Genomic DNA, 15,181 nt, shown 5'->3' with positions numbered 1-15,181 from the left:
TTAAGAGCATTTTTCTTTGCCACTTGCTAACCTTGAGAGCAACCCCACAGCTCCACAGAGAAAGCTTTGGAAGGTTCAGCCAAAGTCTATCAATTATTTAGTGTCAAAGGAAAAGGCTTAATCTATGTGATGAAGAAACACATTTTATCTGGAGCTTGTTCTCTCTTAACAGTGATTTACACAATTGGTCTCTCCAGGCCTTTTTCATAATGTGATTATTTTTACTTAGCAGTCTCCATACATTATTGTTATCTTCTACAGTCTTTCAATAGGCGAGGGAAAACCCACTAAATCCCTGTTGGTGATTTTTCATAAGCCTGGCTGAAAAATAGTATGTCATGGCAGAGTTGGTTCAAATTGTGCTTCAAGCTGGTTTCATTCATAAGAATGGTAGGATCAATGATGTCAATGCTGTTTTGCATGTTCTATATTGAGCCACAGTGTTGACTGTAACATTGCAAGCTATGCTTCTCTTTACAGATAAATGGATGCCGTGCACACCACCAAAAATCTGGATCTCATAGTCAAAGAACAGCAAATAAGTCTCGGATGGTAAGAGGCCTATAATTTTCATGAGAAATAAAATATTCCTGAGCCATGACATTTTTCTTGATCTCTCTTTTCCCATATTTCATCCCAGTGAGTTCCCAAAGTAGCTACTAATCTGATATTTTATGGGATTCCCAAACTTCTATGGGAATTCTGAACATCTGGAAGAGGCTTACTAACATCATCGCACAACTATAATAAATCCTGGAAGTAGTCATTGAGACTATATTAATATGGCAGAACAAAATTGTCCCCAACTGAATGGCAGGCCAGATTTCTTATGCAAATCCCAACATGAAACTGTGGTTTCAGGGGGTTTATTTGGCTTATTTTGCAGAAAAGATGTGATCCCACATGATGCTCTGTTTTGAGCCAGGAGCTCATAGTTGGCAAGTATTACAGTTTGCAGAATAAGCATCTTTGATCAAATAAAGTTTACTGTGTGATTCTATACATGTTTAAACTGGTATAAAATCCTCTATGTCCAATTATGCTTATTCATACATAAATTCATATTAGTGTAAGCAGATAATTTATATACATATAGTTTATTTTACTTCATGCTTAGTCACATGGCCATTAGCAGGAACCCTGCGAGCATAGACCGAAACATCTAGATAGAATTGGGCTCCATATTCATGTGCGTCCTTGTTCTTTGTGTATAGCATTGCATTTTAATTGTCTGAGTGTAGTTTAGAAAATCCTAGTCAATATAAACTCATTAGAACAGAAATGTTACAATGTCGAAGACGATAGCACGAAGCTATACATCTTGTTTTCTAATTTAATTACTTTCATACACAGAGGGATGGTTCTTCTTCAAATCTCAGTACCTATGAAAGAAAATTTGTCTTCTGCATCACTAGGTGACTTAGGAAAAAAAAATTTTTTTGTTTGAAATGGTATAGGGCAGTGATGGCTAACCTTTTCCAGACCGAGTCCCCAAAGCGTGCACACGACCAAACCCCCAAAATGTAATGCACAGTCCCCTGCATGTGGTCCTGCCCCCCGCGCATGCCCGTGTGGTTCCTATGTGCCCCCATGTGCATGTGTGCACAGCTCCCCCCATATGTGTCCCACCCCTGGACATGCATGGCAGAGACCTGAAGATCAGCTGGCCAGAGGGAGGCACGCACACATGCGCATTAGAGCTTAACTGGAGTGATGGCTCGCGTGCTATCAGAAGAGGGCGCTGCATGCCACCTCTGGAACGCGTGCCATAGGTTCACCATCATGGATATAGGCAGGGGTGAAATGTAAAATTTGTTACTACCGGTTCTGTGGGCGTGGCTTGGTGGGGGGAGGGTAATGTGACTGGGTGGGCGTGGCCAACTTTTTTTTTTTTTAACTTTTCAAAGCATTTTTTCTAATGCTTTGAAAAGCTTCTCTACCGATCAGGGAACTCAGCTGGGATCATCAGAGACTTTTCAAAGCATTTTTTTTACCACCTCTTCGGCCAAGAGGTTGCAGAAAAAAATGCTTTGAAAACCCTCTGATGATCCCAGCTGAGCCACGCGATCATCAGAGGCTTTTTTTTTTTACTTTTAAAAGCATTTTTTTCATCGGAAGAGGTTGTAGAAAAAATGCTCTTAAAAGTAAAAAAAAAAGCCTCTGATGTTCGTGTGGCTCAACTGGGCATGGTGGGGGGGGGGGGGATGCAGGGATTTTTGCTACCGGTTCTCCGAACCACCCGCCGCCATCGCTACCGGATCAGGCGACTAGAAGAACTCCAAGGTCCCTTCCAACTCAGTTATTCTGTTATTGATCATGGTTACAGTAAGAAGGGGAAAGTTATTCTGGGAGAGGAAAAGAGTTGGATTTACGTCCTCTACAATTACCATCACTTGTACCACAGCCTTAGAAAGATTAAGACCAAAAGTCCAGCAACACAGAATCAAGCTTACAAATAGGTCATGATTCAAGTAGTATAAAAATTCAATTGAGTGCAATTTATTAAATCGTACCAGTCATATTTAACACAATGCAAAATTCAGTTAGTTCAAGGCTAGTGTGCACCCAATTGAGATTAGCACACATGCATTTATGGGTGAAGTCTTAAGGTGCTAATCATCGTTTATGCAAAATGGAGAAAAGGAAGCTTCCACATTTGAGGAAAGCTGAAAACCAAGTCTCGCTTTGAAGAACTACAGCAGCATACAGTAACCAGCAGGTATGCTTTGGATACAAGTTTATTCTATTCTACTGTTATAATATAAATTTCATTAATAAGCATATAAAAATTTATAATTAAATATTTTAATTGTACAATATATCCAGCTGGAACCAATTACTGTATTTCCCACAGAAGTATCACTTTGAATCATGTGCATTTGAATAAGGAGACCATTTTGAGGGATTCAATAACCGCACTAGTGAAGACCTAACTGCACTTGGAAGTGTATTCCAAGTTTCCTCTATTTATTAGTAACTCTTGCATGTTCCCTCTTCTTGCTACAATAGAAGCATGGCTTTAAGGATATAGAATTGGAATGCGATGGAAACTAAGTTACATGAAATCTTTGTTTGTAGTGAATATCAAAAAGAAAGAGAAATTGGTCAGGAAATCAGAATACAAAACACCATGACCAGATTCCATTTCCTTTGCACAGTTTTTCTCCGGCTTACAACTCAGTGGCTGAGCTTAAAAGATTTCCTCCACTTATTCCAGAACATATAACTATCTCCTCTCTTTCCCTTTTCTAGCAAAACTAGGAAAACATTTCTCTGGAGGAGTCACTGGCCTGCCAAGGAGGGTAGGTTAGATTACTTAAGTGGCAGTTTCTATTTTCTTATTCCTTTAATTCTATGGAACACACACAGTTGACATTTTTATTGGCTTGTTTATGTGAGGCCTACTAAGATTCTGTTTTCCTTCCATCTTTCCTTTCCCCTGCATACGGCTGACCTTCCTGTCTTTCCTCGCTACTTTTGAGGGGATGACCCCATTAGTAGTGCAGAAAGATTCCTGAAGTATTAATTGACACATTTCTTTATAGCTCCTTCTGTCTTACTGCTGAAATTGGATGACTATTTCTAAGGCCTTTCAGTATCTATCCACTCATTCATTTCATTTTCTTCATTCATATTTATTTTGGCCATTAACGGTCAAATCTTAACAGGCTTTTTTTTTTTTTGCTGACTTATTGCAAAGGTCAATGCAATAAGGGTGGCTCTCTCATAAATTAATTACAATTTTTCTCTGTGAACACATACCATTCTATTGTTGTTAACACTTGCAATCTTTCTTGGCCACTTGTCTCTACACTTAGTCCTCCACTTACAACCACAATTGGAACCAGAATTGCTAAGCAAGACAGTTTTTAAGTGAGTCACACTTGATTTCATGACCTTTCTTTTGTTACGAGTTGTTAAGTGAATTAGGTGGTTGTTAAGCAAATCTGGTTTCCCCTATTGACTTTGCTTGTTGGAAGCCAAGTGGGAAGGTTGCAAATGGTGATCATATGACAATAGATGATGCAACTGTTGCAGATACATACTGGTTACCAAGCATTCCAAATTTTGATTGCCTGACCATGGGGATGTTACAATGGTTGTGAGTGCAACAACCAGTAATAAGCAACTTTTTTTTTCATTTGACTTTGAACAGTTGCAAAACAAATTATTGTTAAGTCAAGAACTACCTGTATGTTATAAGTCAAGGACTACCTGTATTTTAGAGCAATGTGCCATCGTTTTTCCACCCTACAGCAAAGGAACAATGCTTTGGTGCCTTCTTGGATCTTTGCATGATTTCACCCTGAAATCATGATTTCAAGATTTCACCCTTCCTGAGGACAGGAAGGCCTGGAGGAACATTGTCCATGGGATCGTGATGGGTCGGACACGGTTTCACAACTAACAACAACAACAACAACCCTGTGTAGGGTAGGTATTACAGTTGCTATTTTACAGTGCTGGAAAAACTGCTTCAAAAACATCATTCTTGTTGTTAAGCAAAGTCAGTGGAACTTTGTTAATCTGGTCTAGGATCTTTCTTCATCTCACCCCAGTAAGAAAAGCTGCACCAGTGGTACAGTTTCATCACTCAAGTAACTTGCACAAAAGGGAGAGCTTGGTGAGAAATAGCGAGAATGTAATAAAAGGTCCCAAAGGTGCTTTTTCAAAAGGCAACTGGACTTCCTTTGTTTTTCCTTGAAGTCATTTCACATCTCATCCAAGAAGCTTCTTCAGTTCTGTAGTAAAGGATTACAATGAGGGAAAAACCTGGGCAGCATAGTAAGTTCAGATTGTCCTGATTGCAAGAGACATTACATTGAAATCCCAAAGGTGTTTTTTTCAAGGGGCAACTGGACTTTCTGGCTTTTCTTTGAAGATGTTTCTCTTTTCACCCAAGATGCTTCTTTAGCTCTGACTGGATGGTGGGAAGAAGCTTCTTGGAAACATCTTCAAAGAAAAACCAGAAAGTCCAGTTGCCTCTTGGAAAAAAAGCACCTTTGGGACAACCATGACCTGGATGAGTGAGAATCTCCATAGACATTAATCGAAACGCACCCAAGAGTGCATCCAAGCCACATCTATTCCTTTGCAGAGAATTTGCAGCTGAACTACAAAGCTAGGATCACGTTTGGATTGGTAAGGGAGAGAGAAAAAGAGAGAGACCCCTCTCTTCCTCATACTTGCCATCTTTTATTGTTACCTTTCATTGATTTTAGTGCAATTTCTTCGTTTGTCTATTGCAAGCCATTCAAAATCATCGAGTCAGGCAGTATGCAAGTTTAAATTATGATAATGATGACAGTGACGATTATTAATCGATCTGACAGCCTTAGTTTTACCTATCTATGACAACATGGTATGAAAAAAGGGTCTCCCTATTTAAGCGCACAGAAAAAGAAATCAATTTTACAGCATACATATAAAAGACTATACAATATTCCATTCCACCCCTTCTGCAGTTAAACCACATGTGGAAGGTGATGGGTTTTATTCCTTCACACAAGGCATTAATTTTCGAGAAATACTACCCAGTGGAAAAACTACATCCTGACTTTTCACTGGCTCCAAGCTTGGTTTTCCTATGTTTACACCAAGTGGCTGGTTGGACTTCATTATACACCAAGTATTTCCATAGATCAGAGGCAGTGAGACCTATGTAACCAACATAAAATAAATTACCTCCCTATGATAAATGGTTCTATTAGCAATCCAGATTGTTAAACTCCGATAGAACAGAATAGAGGGAGCACCAGCCCATTCATTCTCCCTCCGGCAGATACCAAGTTGTAAATAGGTTATTTTGTGTGTAAATAACACATTAAAACTCAGCATTAGCTGTGGCTTTTGATAGAGAGGAAATTGTTCCAAATAAATAATCCAGGACAGGAATGTAAAATAAGCCAGATTTAATAGTGCATGCCTCCCGTTGCCGTGTTAAACATGACTAAAATGATAAACCCCAGAATATACTAATAGTAAACCATGCTCTGACATCAAAGTAATGAGGCCATATTTTAACCCAGCTTTAGAAATGCTAAAATTAGTCTTGACAGAGCCAGACATCAGGAAAAAAGTGCTGCCAACATAAACACCATCAATTTACCAACTTGGTATTTGTGTCATGAGGGGTGCATAGCATTATGGGGTACAAGATGGTGTTTTTTAGGATTCAATAACAAGGCACTTGACACTTTGAAACAAGCGTGTGCTGAAAAATTGTACAAATATGTATAAATTCATGACAATTTCCAGTTCCACCAGCTGGAATATTCAAAGAGATTTCAAATTCAGATTCTATCTTGAATGTGAAGTTGTTCTTTTAAATGTGAACAGTTCAGCTGTGGTATCTCTTGCTAGCATTAATCTTGGCAAGCTTCAAATAAGACGTCTCATAAAACATAATTGCATAGAAGCCATCAAATGCTATGAGCTCAAGAAATCCTATCTAAATATTGATTATGTGCCATCAAGATACTGTCGACTTTTAGCAACCACATAGATACACCTTCTCCAGGATGATCTGCCCCTAATCAGGCCCTTTAGGCTTTCCAATGGTGTACCCACTGCTGCTGTAATTAAGCCCATTCATCTGTTGCTGGTCTTTCTCTTCTTCTATCCTTCCATCTTTCCCAGCATCGTAGACAACTCAAAAGAGCTAGGTCTTTGCCAAAGTATAAAATATAACGATTTAAATCTGGTCATTTGTACCTTCAGTGAAAATGCTGGGTTGATATATTTCATAATCCACCTGTTCATTTTCTTGCCTAGCCATGGTATTCTCAGAAATCTTCTCTAACTCCCAAATTCAAAAGCATCAATACTCTTTCTCTTCTGCTTCTTCAAAGTGCAAAGTTTGTCTTCCACAGATCTTTTCTCTTTCATCTTGAAGTCTTTCAACTCCTTGTATCAATTATATAGTCAATGTGATTGCTGTGTATTCCATCTGCTACTGTCCATGTATTGTTTGGTGGTTTAAAGACTGGATTAGCAATGAAGAAATCATTAGATTATCATAACCTTTTAAATTGCTGTCATGCCTCATTTGTTTCCTGAGTCATACAATCCAACTACAGTTTCTTTCTTATTATTTTCAACTTTGACATTCTACTCTCTAACTGCAAGAATCACCTCTTGCTTACATGATCTGTTGATTTCAGATTCAATTTGATCATAAAATCAACTTTATCATCTGCGGCATCAGTAATTGGAACATAAACATAATCTTCATATTAAATGGTTGTCTGCAAGGTCTAATTATATAATATTATTCAAACATTGATTGCATTGGACCCAAGTATTGTCCTTGCTATTTCCTTTCCAATGTGAAAACAATACCACTCCATCTTGTTTTCATGTCCCAACTAGTAAAGAGTATGATATGACTGAAAGGGTCCATTTCAGTTCTGATGCCTAAGATGTCAATGTCTAGTTGATTTATTTCCTCTTTCACTGTGTTGAGCCCATTTCAATCTTTCTAGGTTTCACATTCCCACTTAATTCCATTTTCAGATTTTTCTTTTCCTACATGGCAACGACACATCACGAAGGCTTTAATCTAATAATGGCACAAACAAATCCAACTCCAACAAATCCCAAGCTCAGTAGCAAATTGAGCACCATCTGTCCTGGGGAAATCAACTTCTACAGTATATCATTAATCACTTTATCTTAATTATTCATTTGGTTTTCTTGGTAAAATATATGAGTGGTTTACCATAGCTTTCTCCTATATACAGTAGAGTGAACTGATTCCTTTTTCTGGTTGACACTGAAGAGGTTGTCTGTCTCCAGCATCTTTCTATATCACTACCAGTAATATAGATGACTACCTGCTTTCAGTGGGCACCTTGGGTGACTCTGTTGGGAGTATATACTCTTGGCGTAAGCTCCTGGCATCCTTCACTCTCAGGAACAGCATCCTTTTCCTGAACAGCACAGCTTGAGGGGATCCAACTATTACATAACCACTTCCAGGTTCTGTCATATACTAAATATAATATCCCAACAATTAGATAGTAACAACTATGAAATTCTTGTTTTATTCAACTATGTTCCGATTCCAAGAAGTAAGAGAATAGGAATAGTTAATAGATTTGTAAGATAATAGGAACAGAACCCTTGATCTACTCTGATATATTCAAACCTGGAATCAAAATGGCAGCACCAATCACATACTTTCTGCCTGAATGTGCCTGATATAATTAGCCTGAGCATGACATACAAAGGTCAAGTTATCGTCATGCCAAACTTGACTTATGGTAATTTCATGAACGTATCTGTGAAATTTTCTAGATGGTAGTAGCCGGATTGTTTGACATCACCTTTTTCTAGGCAGTGCCTCCATGGAGAAGAGATTAATATCTGTAAGATGGGTGGTGTGGTGTTGTAGTAACTGTGTCCAACAACCATGTAAACGGAGGCTTCGATCACTATGTTGATCTGGTCATTTTGCAGATTTTGATTCTCCACCTGAAACATTCCTGTTTCTGGGATATTTTAATTCCTAGGCTAGCCTACAGCCTTCATATTAACACAGCACCATATTTTACAACTATCTTTTGTAACATTCTTGAACTTGAAAAATTCTGCAGAATAGCCAGCTACGGTACCAAATGTTTGTAGTCCTATGGTTGGGAATTTCACGAACAAGATTTCCTAATTGCTGCTAGATGCCTAAACATAATCTGAATGTGTGGCATTTTGAAAGTGAAGCCACAGGTTCTAAATTTTAAGCAATTTGACATTTTTGAAATGTAGCTGCATGTTCAATTATTCAGATAAAAAAAAGATACATTAATAAACAATAATAAAATAATAATGAAATAATAAGGTTTTATAATATTTATTAATATTGTATGAATTATTATATTTTATACCTCTTGTTTTTGCATTTGTTGTTTTATTTGATTGCTGTGTACCATCCTGAGTCATTTTTGGCAAGATGGGGGGAACTATATAGATTTGATAAATAGAATAAAAGAATATATTTAGAAAAAGTTATTATGGGCTGCACCTCAGGAATCCTCAATCCCCAGTCCATGACCTGCTATCGATCTGTAACCGGTCTGTGCAAGCAGCGGGCGAGCATACTAATTTGTGCATGCGTGGGATTAGGTTTTGTGTGAAAAACCATCCCTTCTCCCCAGCCACCTGCTACCACCACCACTTCCTGTCTGCGAAGATTGAAAGGTAGGGGACTGCCTTGCTGTACCTGTTATCCTTGAGAATGGTGAATACTGAATGCAATATGTCTATGGAGATTTTCAGTCATCCAAGTCATGGTTGTCCCAGAGGTGCTTTTTTCAAGAGGCAATTGGACTTTCTGGTTTTTCTTTGAAGATGTTTCATTTCTCATGCAAGAAGCTTCTTTAGTTCTTACTGGATGATGGGAAGTCAGAGCTGAAGAAGCTTCTTGCATGAAGCTGCTTCTTGCATGTCATTTGTAGTTGGTCTGCTTCAGTTCAGGTAGATTTATGCCTTCAGTTTAACCGCGTGTGAGAGATTGTGATTCTATGGAATCCTGGATTCTGTGTAGCCCAAAATATGAGTCTGCCATTAGTAAAGTCACTAGTAAAACTTCCTTCAACCATGTATGGCAAGGTCTGGCAACCTAAAGCCTTGGAATATATCATTGCAACTCTCAGAAATTTCCGACAGCAGTGTTGAAATCTAGCACAATCTTGGGGGTATCTGCATCATCCAATTTATGTATGTATGTATGTATGTATGTATGTATGTATGTATGTATGTATGTAAACAAAGATGTAGAATTCTGACTCCTTTACCTCCAGAGACATTGTTGTTTTACTATAGTGTGAGGGGGGGCAGGAAATGCACTCTTCCACTACAAAATGGTGACCTGGCATGAAATCTAGTTTACATTAGCCTTTCTTCATAAGTTAATGAGCAGAAGGATGGCCAAAGAATGACCAAATGTGTCACACAGAGAAAAACCTGCTTAAGGTCAGAAATGTATATAGTAAGATCCTCAGTATAATGAGCCTGCAAAAAACATCTGAAAAGTATAAAGAATGTGTTATGAAATAACTGCAGAATTTTTAATCCTTCTTGGCAGAAAATTTAAGAAAGACCGGGACTCATGAACACATTTAAAAACAAGTTAAAAGGAAACCAGGCCTAAGAGTTCAGCTTTTCTCTCCCAGGGTTGGGCCCTCAGCTGTCTGAACAAACAAATAAATATGTTTTCCTCTCCTGAGGCACTATTTAAAAACACTGTAAAACTCATATATGTACGTCTTCCCCCACTCCCACAATCTTCATGTCAACAAATTAACATTTTCCAGAAGTTGAAAAGGATCCCTTTTGTACCCAGAATCCAAACATGACAATCCACAAATACTTTTTAAGAAATATTGTCCTTCAAAATTCCACAGAGTTTTTGAATATCTTTTCTTCCACTCAGTGTCATCTAAGAGACGACATAACTCAAGAGCTGTATAATTTTGATTTCTTCCCTCCAATCTTTTTTTTTTTAATAACTGAGCAAAAACTAGTAAGTTTCCTTTGAAAAAGGGAAAGCTAAAGTTACACATTTTGAAAGTATAACCAGCCCTGCAGCGAAAAATAGTAGGGAAACTTTCTCACTCCCCAAAATAATGTTATCTATCGAAACGAAGATGAATGGAAACAATTATTTTCCTAGATTGTTTTGTTTTAGATGTAAATATAAAGTGAGGGAAAAAAATAAGGAAATGTATATGTACTAAAGCAGAGCTGGTCCAGCAATGAGAAATATTTTTGACAGACCACAAAGCAGCTGAAAAAACTTTAGACAGCTGAAGATGCCACTTGTCACATTCCATTGGTCAAGTCTCAGCTAATGTGTTCCTTCAGTTCATACTGTGAAAGGTTATTCTATCCCGCATAACACAAACAAGGAGTGGGTTGGTATCGCACCAACACAAGCAAAAATCCTATGATTATTTCTTGTTGCTTCCATCCAAAGACAACAAATACCACCACTTTCTCAGTCAGCTTTCCATAGATGTGAAGTTCAAAGGGCCACATCATTCTGCACATTTAAAAGGAATAGGCAAAGTTTAGGAAGAGCATCCTTACCCAGACTGGGGAACTTCAGCTGTGTTAGAATGTAACTCACAAAATTGCAAAAGATCATAGCAATTATGTCGGCTTGGAATTCTGAGCAGCACTTCAACAATGGATGTCAAGTTAAGGAAGGCTTCATGAGATGCTAATTGGGGTTACTAAGAAAATTGAAATTATATTTTGTTAAGCTTGCCTCTTTTTTTTTATATGATTTTTTTAAAAATGTTTTTTAAAATTTTACTTGTCCATCACCCAGGATTCCTCTGTGAGGGAGATGGACAATTTTTAAAAATTGATAAACAAACAAACAAACAAAAAAACCAACCAGAGAAAAATCTACACAGAATGAAACTCCATTGCTCCCATAGATATGAAAAGTCCTGATGGGGTTTTCATCTATCCTGATATCAATTGTATAAATGCCCCAATATCAATTGTATATATCGATTGTATAAATGACCATCTTGCATGATGGAGCTCTAGAGGAAAGCAATCGAAGTTGCTGCCTAAGTTCGTCATCAAATTGCTGCCTAAGTTCAAATTGATTTTTTTTAAAGCATATGTTTCCAATACCAACAACATTTCTCACTTCCTTGCAGAAAGTTAGGTGTGCAAAGCCTTCTTTTAAGTAATATTAGCTGTTTTATTTGAAGAAGCATCGCCGGTCTTTTCAGATTTCCCCCTATCCCCTCAAGTTACTTTCTGGTTAACATTACTCATTATGTAGTCCTCAAGATCCGCAGTCATCCTATTTTTTTTTTCTCTTACACATTCATCTCAAGCAAAATGGGCAACTTTTTACATTGAAAATAGAATTGTGGCACTCTATATGCCGCAAGACTGGATGTCCAGCTCCAATCCTTGTCCCAAAGTTTTATATTTGCTCTTATTTTCAGAGGGTGCTTGCTTCTGAAAACAAAATTCAGGAGTCAAAACAAACAGCATAACTGGTAAATTACAGTATTTTAAAACAGCATGTTTGTTTCTTTAATCAAAGAGGTACTAAAATTTTCACCCTTCACTCTGGCATCCAATAAGCAACAACTGATCATCAGTGCTATCTCTGGAGGAAAGAATGCACAAATCATCTTAGGCTCAAGTAGCCTTTATTTCAGCTCCACTCTTTTTTGAGTCACAGTTGTCTGGCCAAATGAGTCATTCTGTGATCACCTGAGATCTGCAAATGCTCAATTTCCATTTCTTGAAACTAAGACCAATAAACTCAGCATCCTAGCAGAAGGATATACAGGTAGACCTCAACTTCCATTTAGTGACCGTTCTAGGATACCGCAGCACTGAAGAAAGTGACTTATGACCGTTTTTCTTACTTATGACCATTGCAGTATCCCCAAGGTCATGTGACCAGAATTCAGATGCTTGGCAGCTGGCATGTACTTATGGTGGTTGCAATATCCCTGGGGCCACAAGCAAAGTCAATGGGGAAGCCAGATTCACCTAACAACCATGTTGCTAACTGCAGTGATTCACAGGTTGTAAAATGGGAGAAAACCAGGGGTGAAATGCTCCCGGTTTGGACCGGATCGCCCAATCCGGTAGCGATGGAGGCGGGTGGTTCAGAGAACCAGTAGCAAAAATCCCTGGCCCCCTCCCATGCCCAGCTGAGCCACACAATCATCAGAGGCTTTTTTTTTTTTACTTTTAAAAGCATTTTTTCTACAACTTCTTCGGCCAAAAAATGCTTTTAAAAGTAAAAAAAAAAAAAGCCTCTGATGATCACGTGGCTCAGCTGGGATCATCAAAGGCTTTTAAAAGAAAAAAACCCTTTTTTTTTCTTTTAAATGCCTCTGACGATCCCAGCTGAGTTGCCTGATCGGCAGAGGCTTTTTAAAAAAGCCTCTGCCGATCAGGCAACTCAGCTGGGATCATCAGAGCCTTTTGAAAGCATTTTTTTACAACCTCTTCGCCAAAGAGGTTGTAGAAAAAATGGTTTTAAAAGTAAAAAAAAAATGGCCACGCCCACCCAATCGCATTACCCAAGCCACGCCCACAGAACCGGTAGTAACAAATTTTAGATTTCACCACTGGAGAAAACCCACTTAACAACTATTTTGCTTAGCAATGGAAATTTGGGGCTCTATTGTGGTCATAAGTCGAGGACTACCTGTACACCTCCAACACTGGAAATTCTAAGCCTTTAAAATTAAGCCCAGGTTTGCTTTCAAAATGAGGCAAAGGAATACGAAGTACCTCCTTGAGTCACCACCGCTGCTGTGGCTGCAGCTGCTAAAGGAACTGGTTTCTTCGTTGGTTCGCTAAAGCCATTGTCTTCCAGAAGGACACTTTTCTCTTCTTTTTTCGCAGAAGCCATTGATGTGGATGTTTCCATCTTAGACATGCATATTCCAGCTTCCCAGTCCTTAAAAACAACACAAAAAGTTCAGGGTTTCTTTCTTTCTTTCCCCCCCCCCATTAAAGACATAAAAATTGCTTTGATGGAAATTCTTTCATCCTATTCCAAAAGATAATTAAAAGCAATAACAATAAATATTGATTTAATTGCTCATCAAGTTTTTTGTTAAGCTGGGGGTAATTATATCCAGAAAGGATCTGAAGCCACATTTTTCTAAAGTATGGTTGACTTAAGATTGATGTATACATACACCCACACGGACATGTGCACATGCATGCAGGCTATCCCAAACATCAAACCCGTAGACCAATCACAATGTTTTGTAATTTGTTTTTTCCAGATAAAATGCTATTCTACTTAGGAATGTTTGAAAGTCACGTGTCAAACAAGGAAGTGTTTAGAAGAAAATGGCAAACAATTTAAACATTTAATGTAATTTGTATAATAAATTGTCTACGGAGCCTGCCTTTGGATACACCCTGCACGTATTCATTCATTTTTCATTCTATTAGAATAATCTTCCATGCCCTCCCCTAAGGTATAACTTTAGAGCAAACTGCTGATTAAAATTTGATAAGTAGAACAATTAGAAGCTTCAAGAATATTTATATCCTTTTACTGGAAAACAGAAAGGAGACTTGTTCACTACTCTTCTGGAGTATTTTCTTAACCTAAAAAAAAAAATCAGTCCTTTATTTTGGACGCCTAAACACTACAGGCAGTTCTTGACGTATCACAGTTCATTCAGTGACCATCTGAAGTTACAATGGCACTGAAAAAAAGTGACTGATAACTGTTTTTCACACTTATGACCGTCACAGCATCCCCATGGTCACATGATCAAAATTGGGACACTTGGCAGCGGACTCATATTTAGGATGGTTTGCAGGATCCTTGGGCCATGTGATCTCAGCTTTTGTGACCTTGCAACAAGCAAAGTCAATGGGGAGGGCAGATTCACTTAGCAACTCTGCTACTAACTTAACTAAGTGCAGTGGTTCACTTAACAAATGGCAAGAAAGGTCATAAAATGAGGCAAAACTCACTTGACCATGTGTCTCATTGATCAGCAAAAATGTTGGGCTCAATTGTGGCTGTAAGTTAAGGACTACCTGTATTACCGAAACAAGATCAGGGAACCCCCTTCTATATGTTTTCCAAGGAAAAGGAGGAAACCGATCAGTCCAATGCCCCCTGAAACATTGACAAGGAGGCAACAGACCATACCATGGGGATTCTGCCATGCTTCATAGAGCTTGGTGTTGCTTATCTAGCAACTGGAGTAATTTTTTTCTGCCTTTGAATAGGCCTCTATCCAGAGGTGGTATTCAGCAGGTTCTGACCAGTTCTGGAGAACCGGTAGCAGAAATTTTGAGTAGTTTGGAGATCTGGTAAATACCACCTCTAACTGGCCCCGCCCCCATCTATTCTCTGCCTCCCGAGTCCCAGCTGATTGGGAGGAAATGGGGATTTTGCAGTAACCTTCCCCTGCCATGCCTACCAAGCCACACCCACCAAGCCATGCCACACCCACCAAGTCACACCCACAGAACCAGTAGTAAAAAACTTTGAATCCCACCACTGCCTCTATCACATGCAAAGCATGGACTTGAACACTGAGCTATGGCCCAACTCCCGTCCTCCTTGGAAAAAAGTTTCTTTAATACAGGTGAAAGGCAATAACATTCTAATAAAAAAATACCCATGCACCATAACATCTGTTAGGCCACCACTTGC

General features: G+C 38.6%; 1 protein-coding gene across 2 annotated transcripts in view; it reads right to left on the bottom strand.

Annotated features, from left to right (window-relative positions):
* Positions 1-15,181, bottom strand: part of GLI2 (GLI family zinc finger 2) — a 270,083-nt gene that overhangs the window by 201,109 nt on the left and 53,793 nt on the right. For both annotated transcript variants that reach the window (XM_034422349.3, XM_034422359.3), the window contains exon 2: positions 13,282-13,450. In XM_034422349.3, the coding sequence (XP_034278240.2) occupies positions 13,282-13,429 (148 nt within the window). In that variant the 5' untranslated portion in view covers positions 13,430-13,450. The remainder of the gene's footprint in view (positions 1-13,281; positions 13,451-15,181) is intronic.

This window comes from Pantherophis guttatus, chromosome 1 (assembly GCF_059756535.1).
Source record: "Pantherophis guttatus breed Tessera chromosome 1, ASM5975653v1, whole genome shotgun sequence".
NCBI lineage: Eukaryota > Metazoa > Chordata > Lepidosauria > Squamata > Colubridae > Pantherophis > Pantherophis guttatus.
Note: the sequence above shows the minus strand (reverse complement) of the source record. Positions and strands in the feature narration are given on the sequence as shown.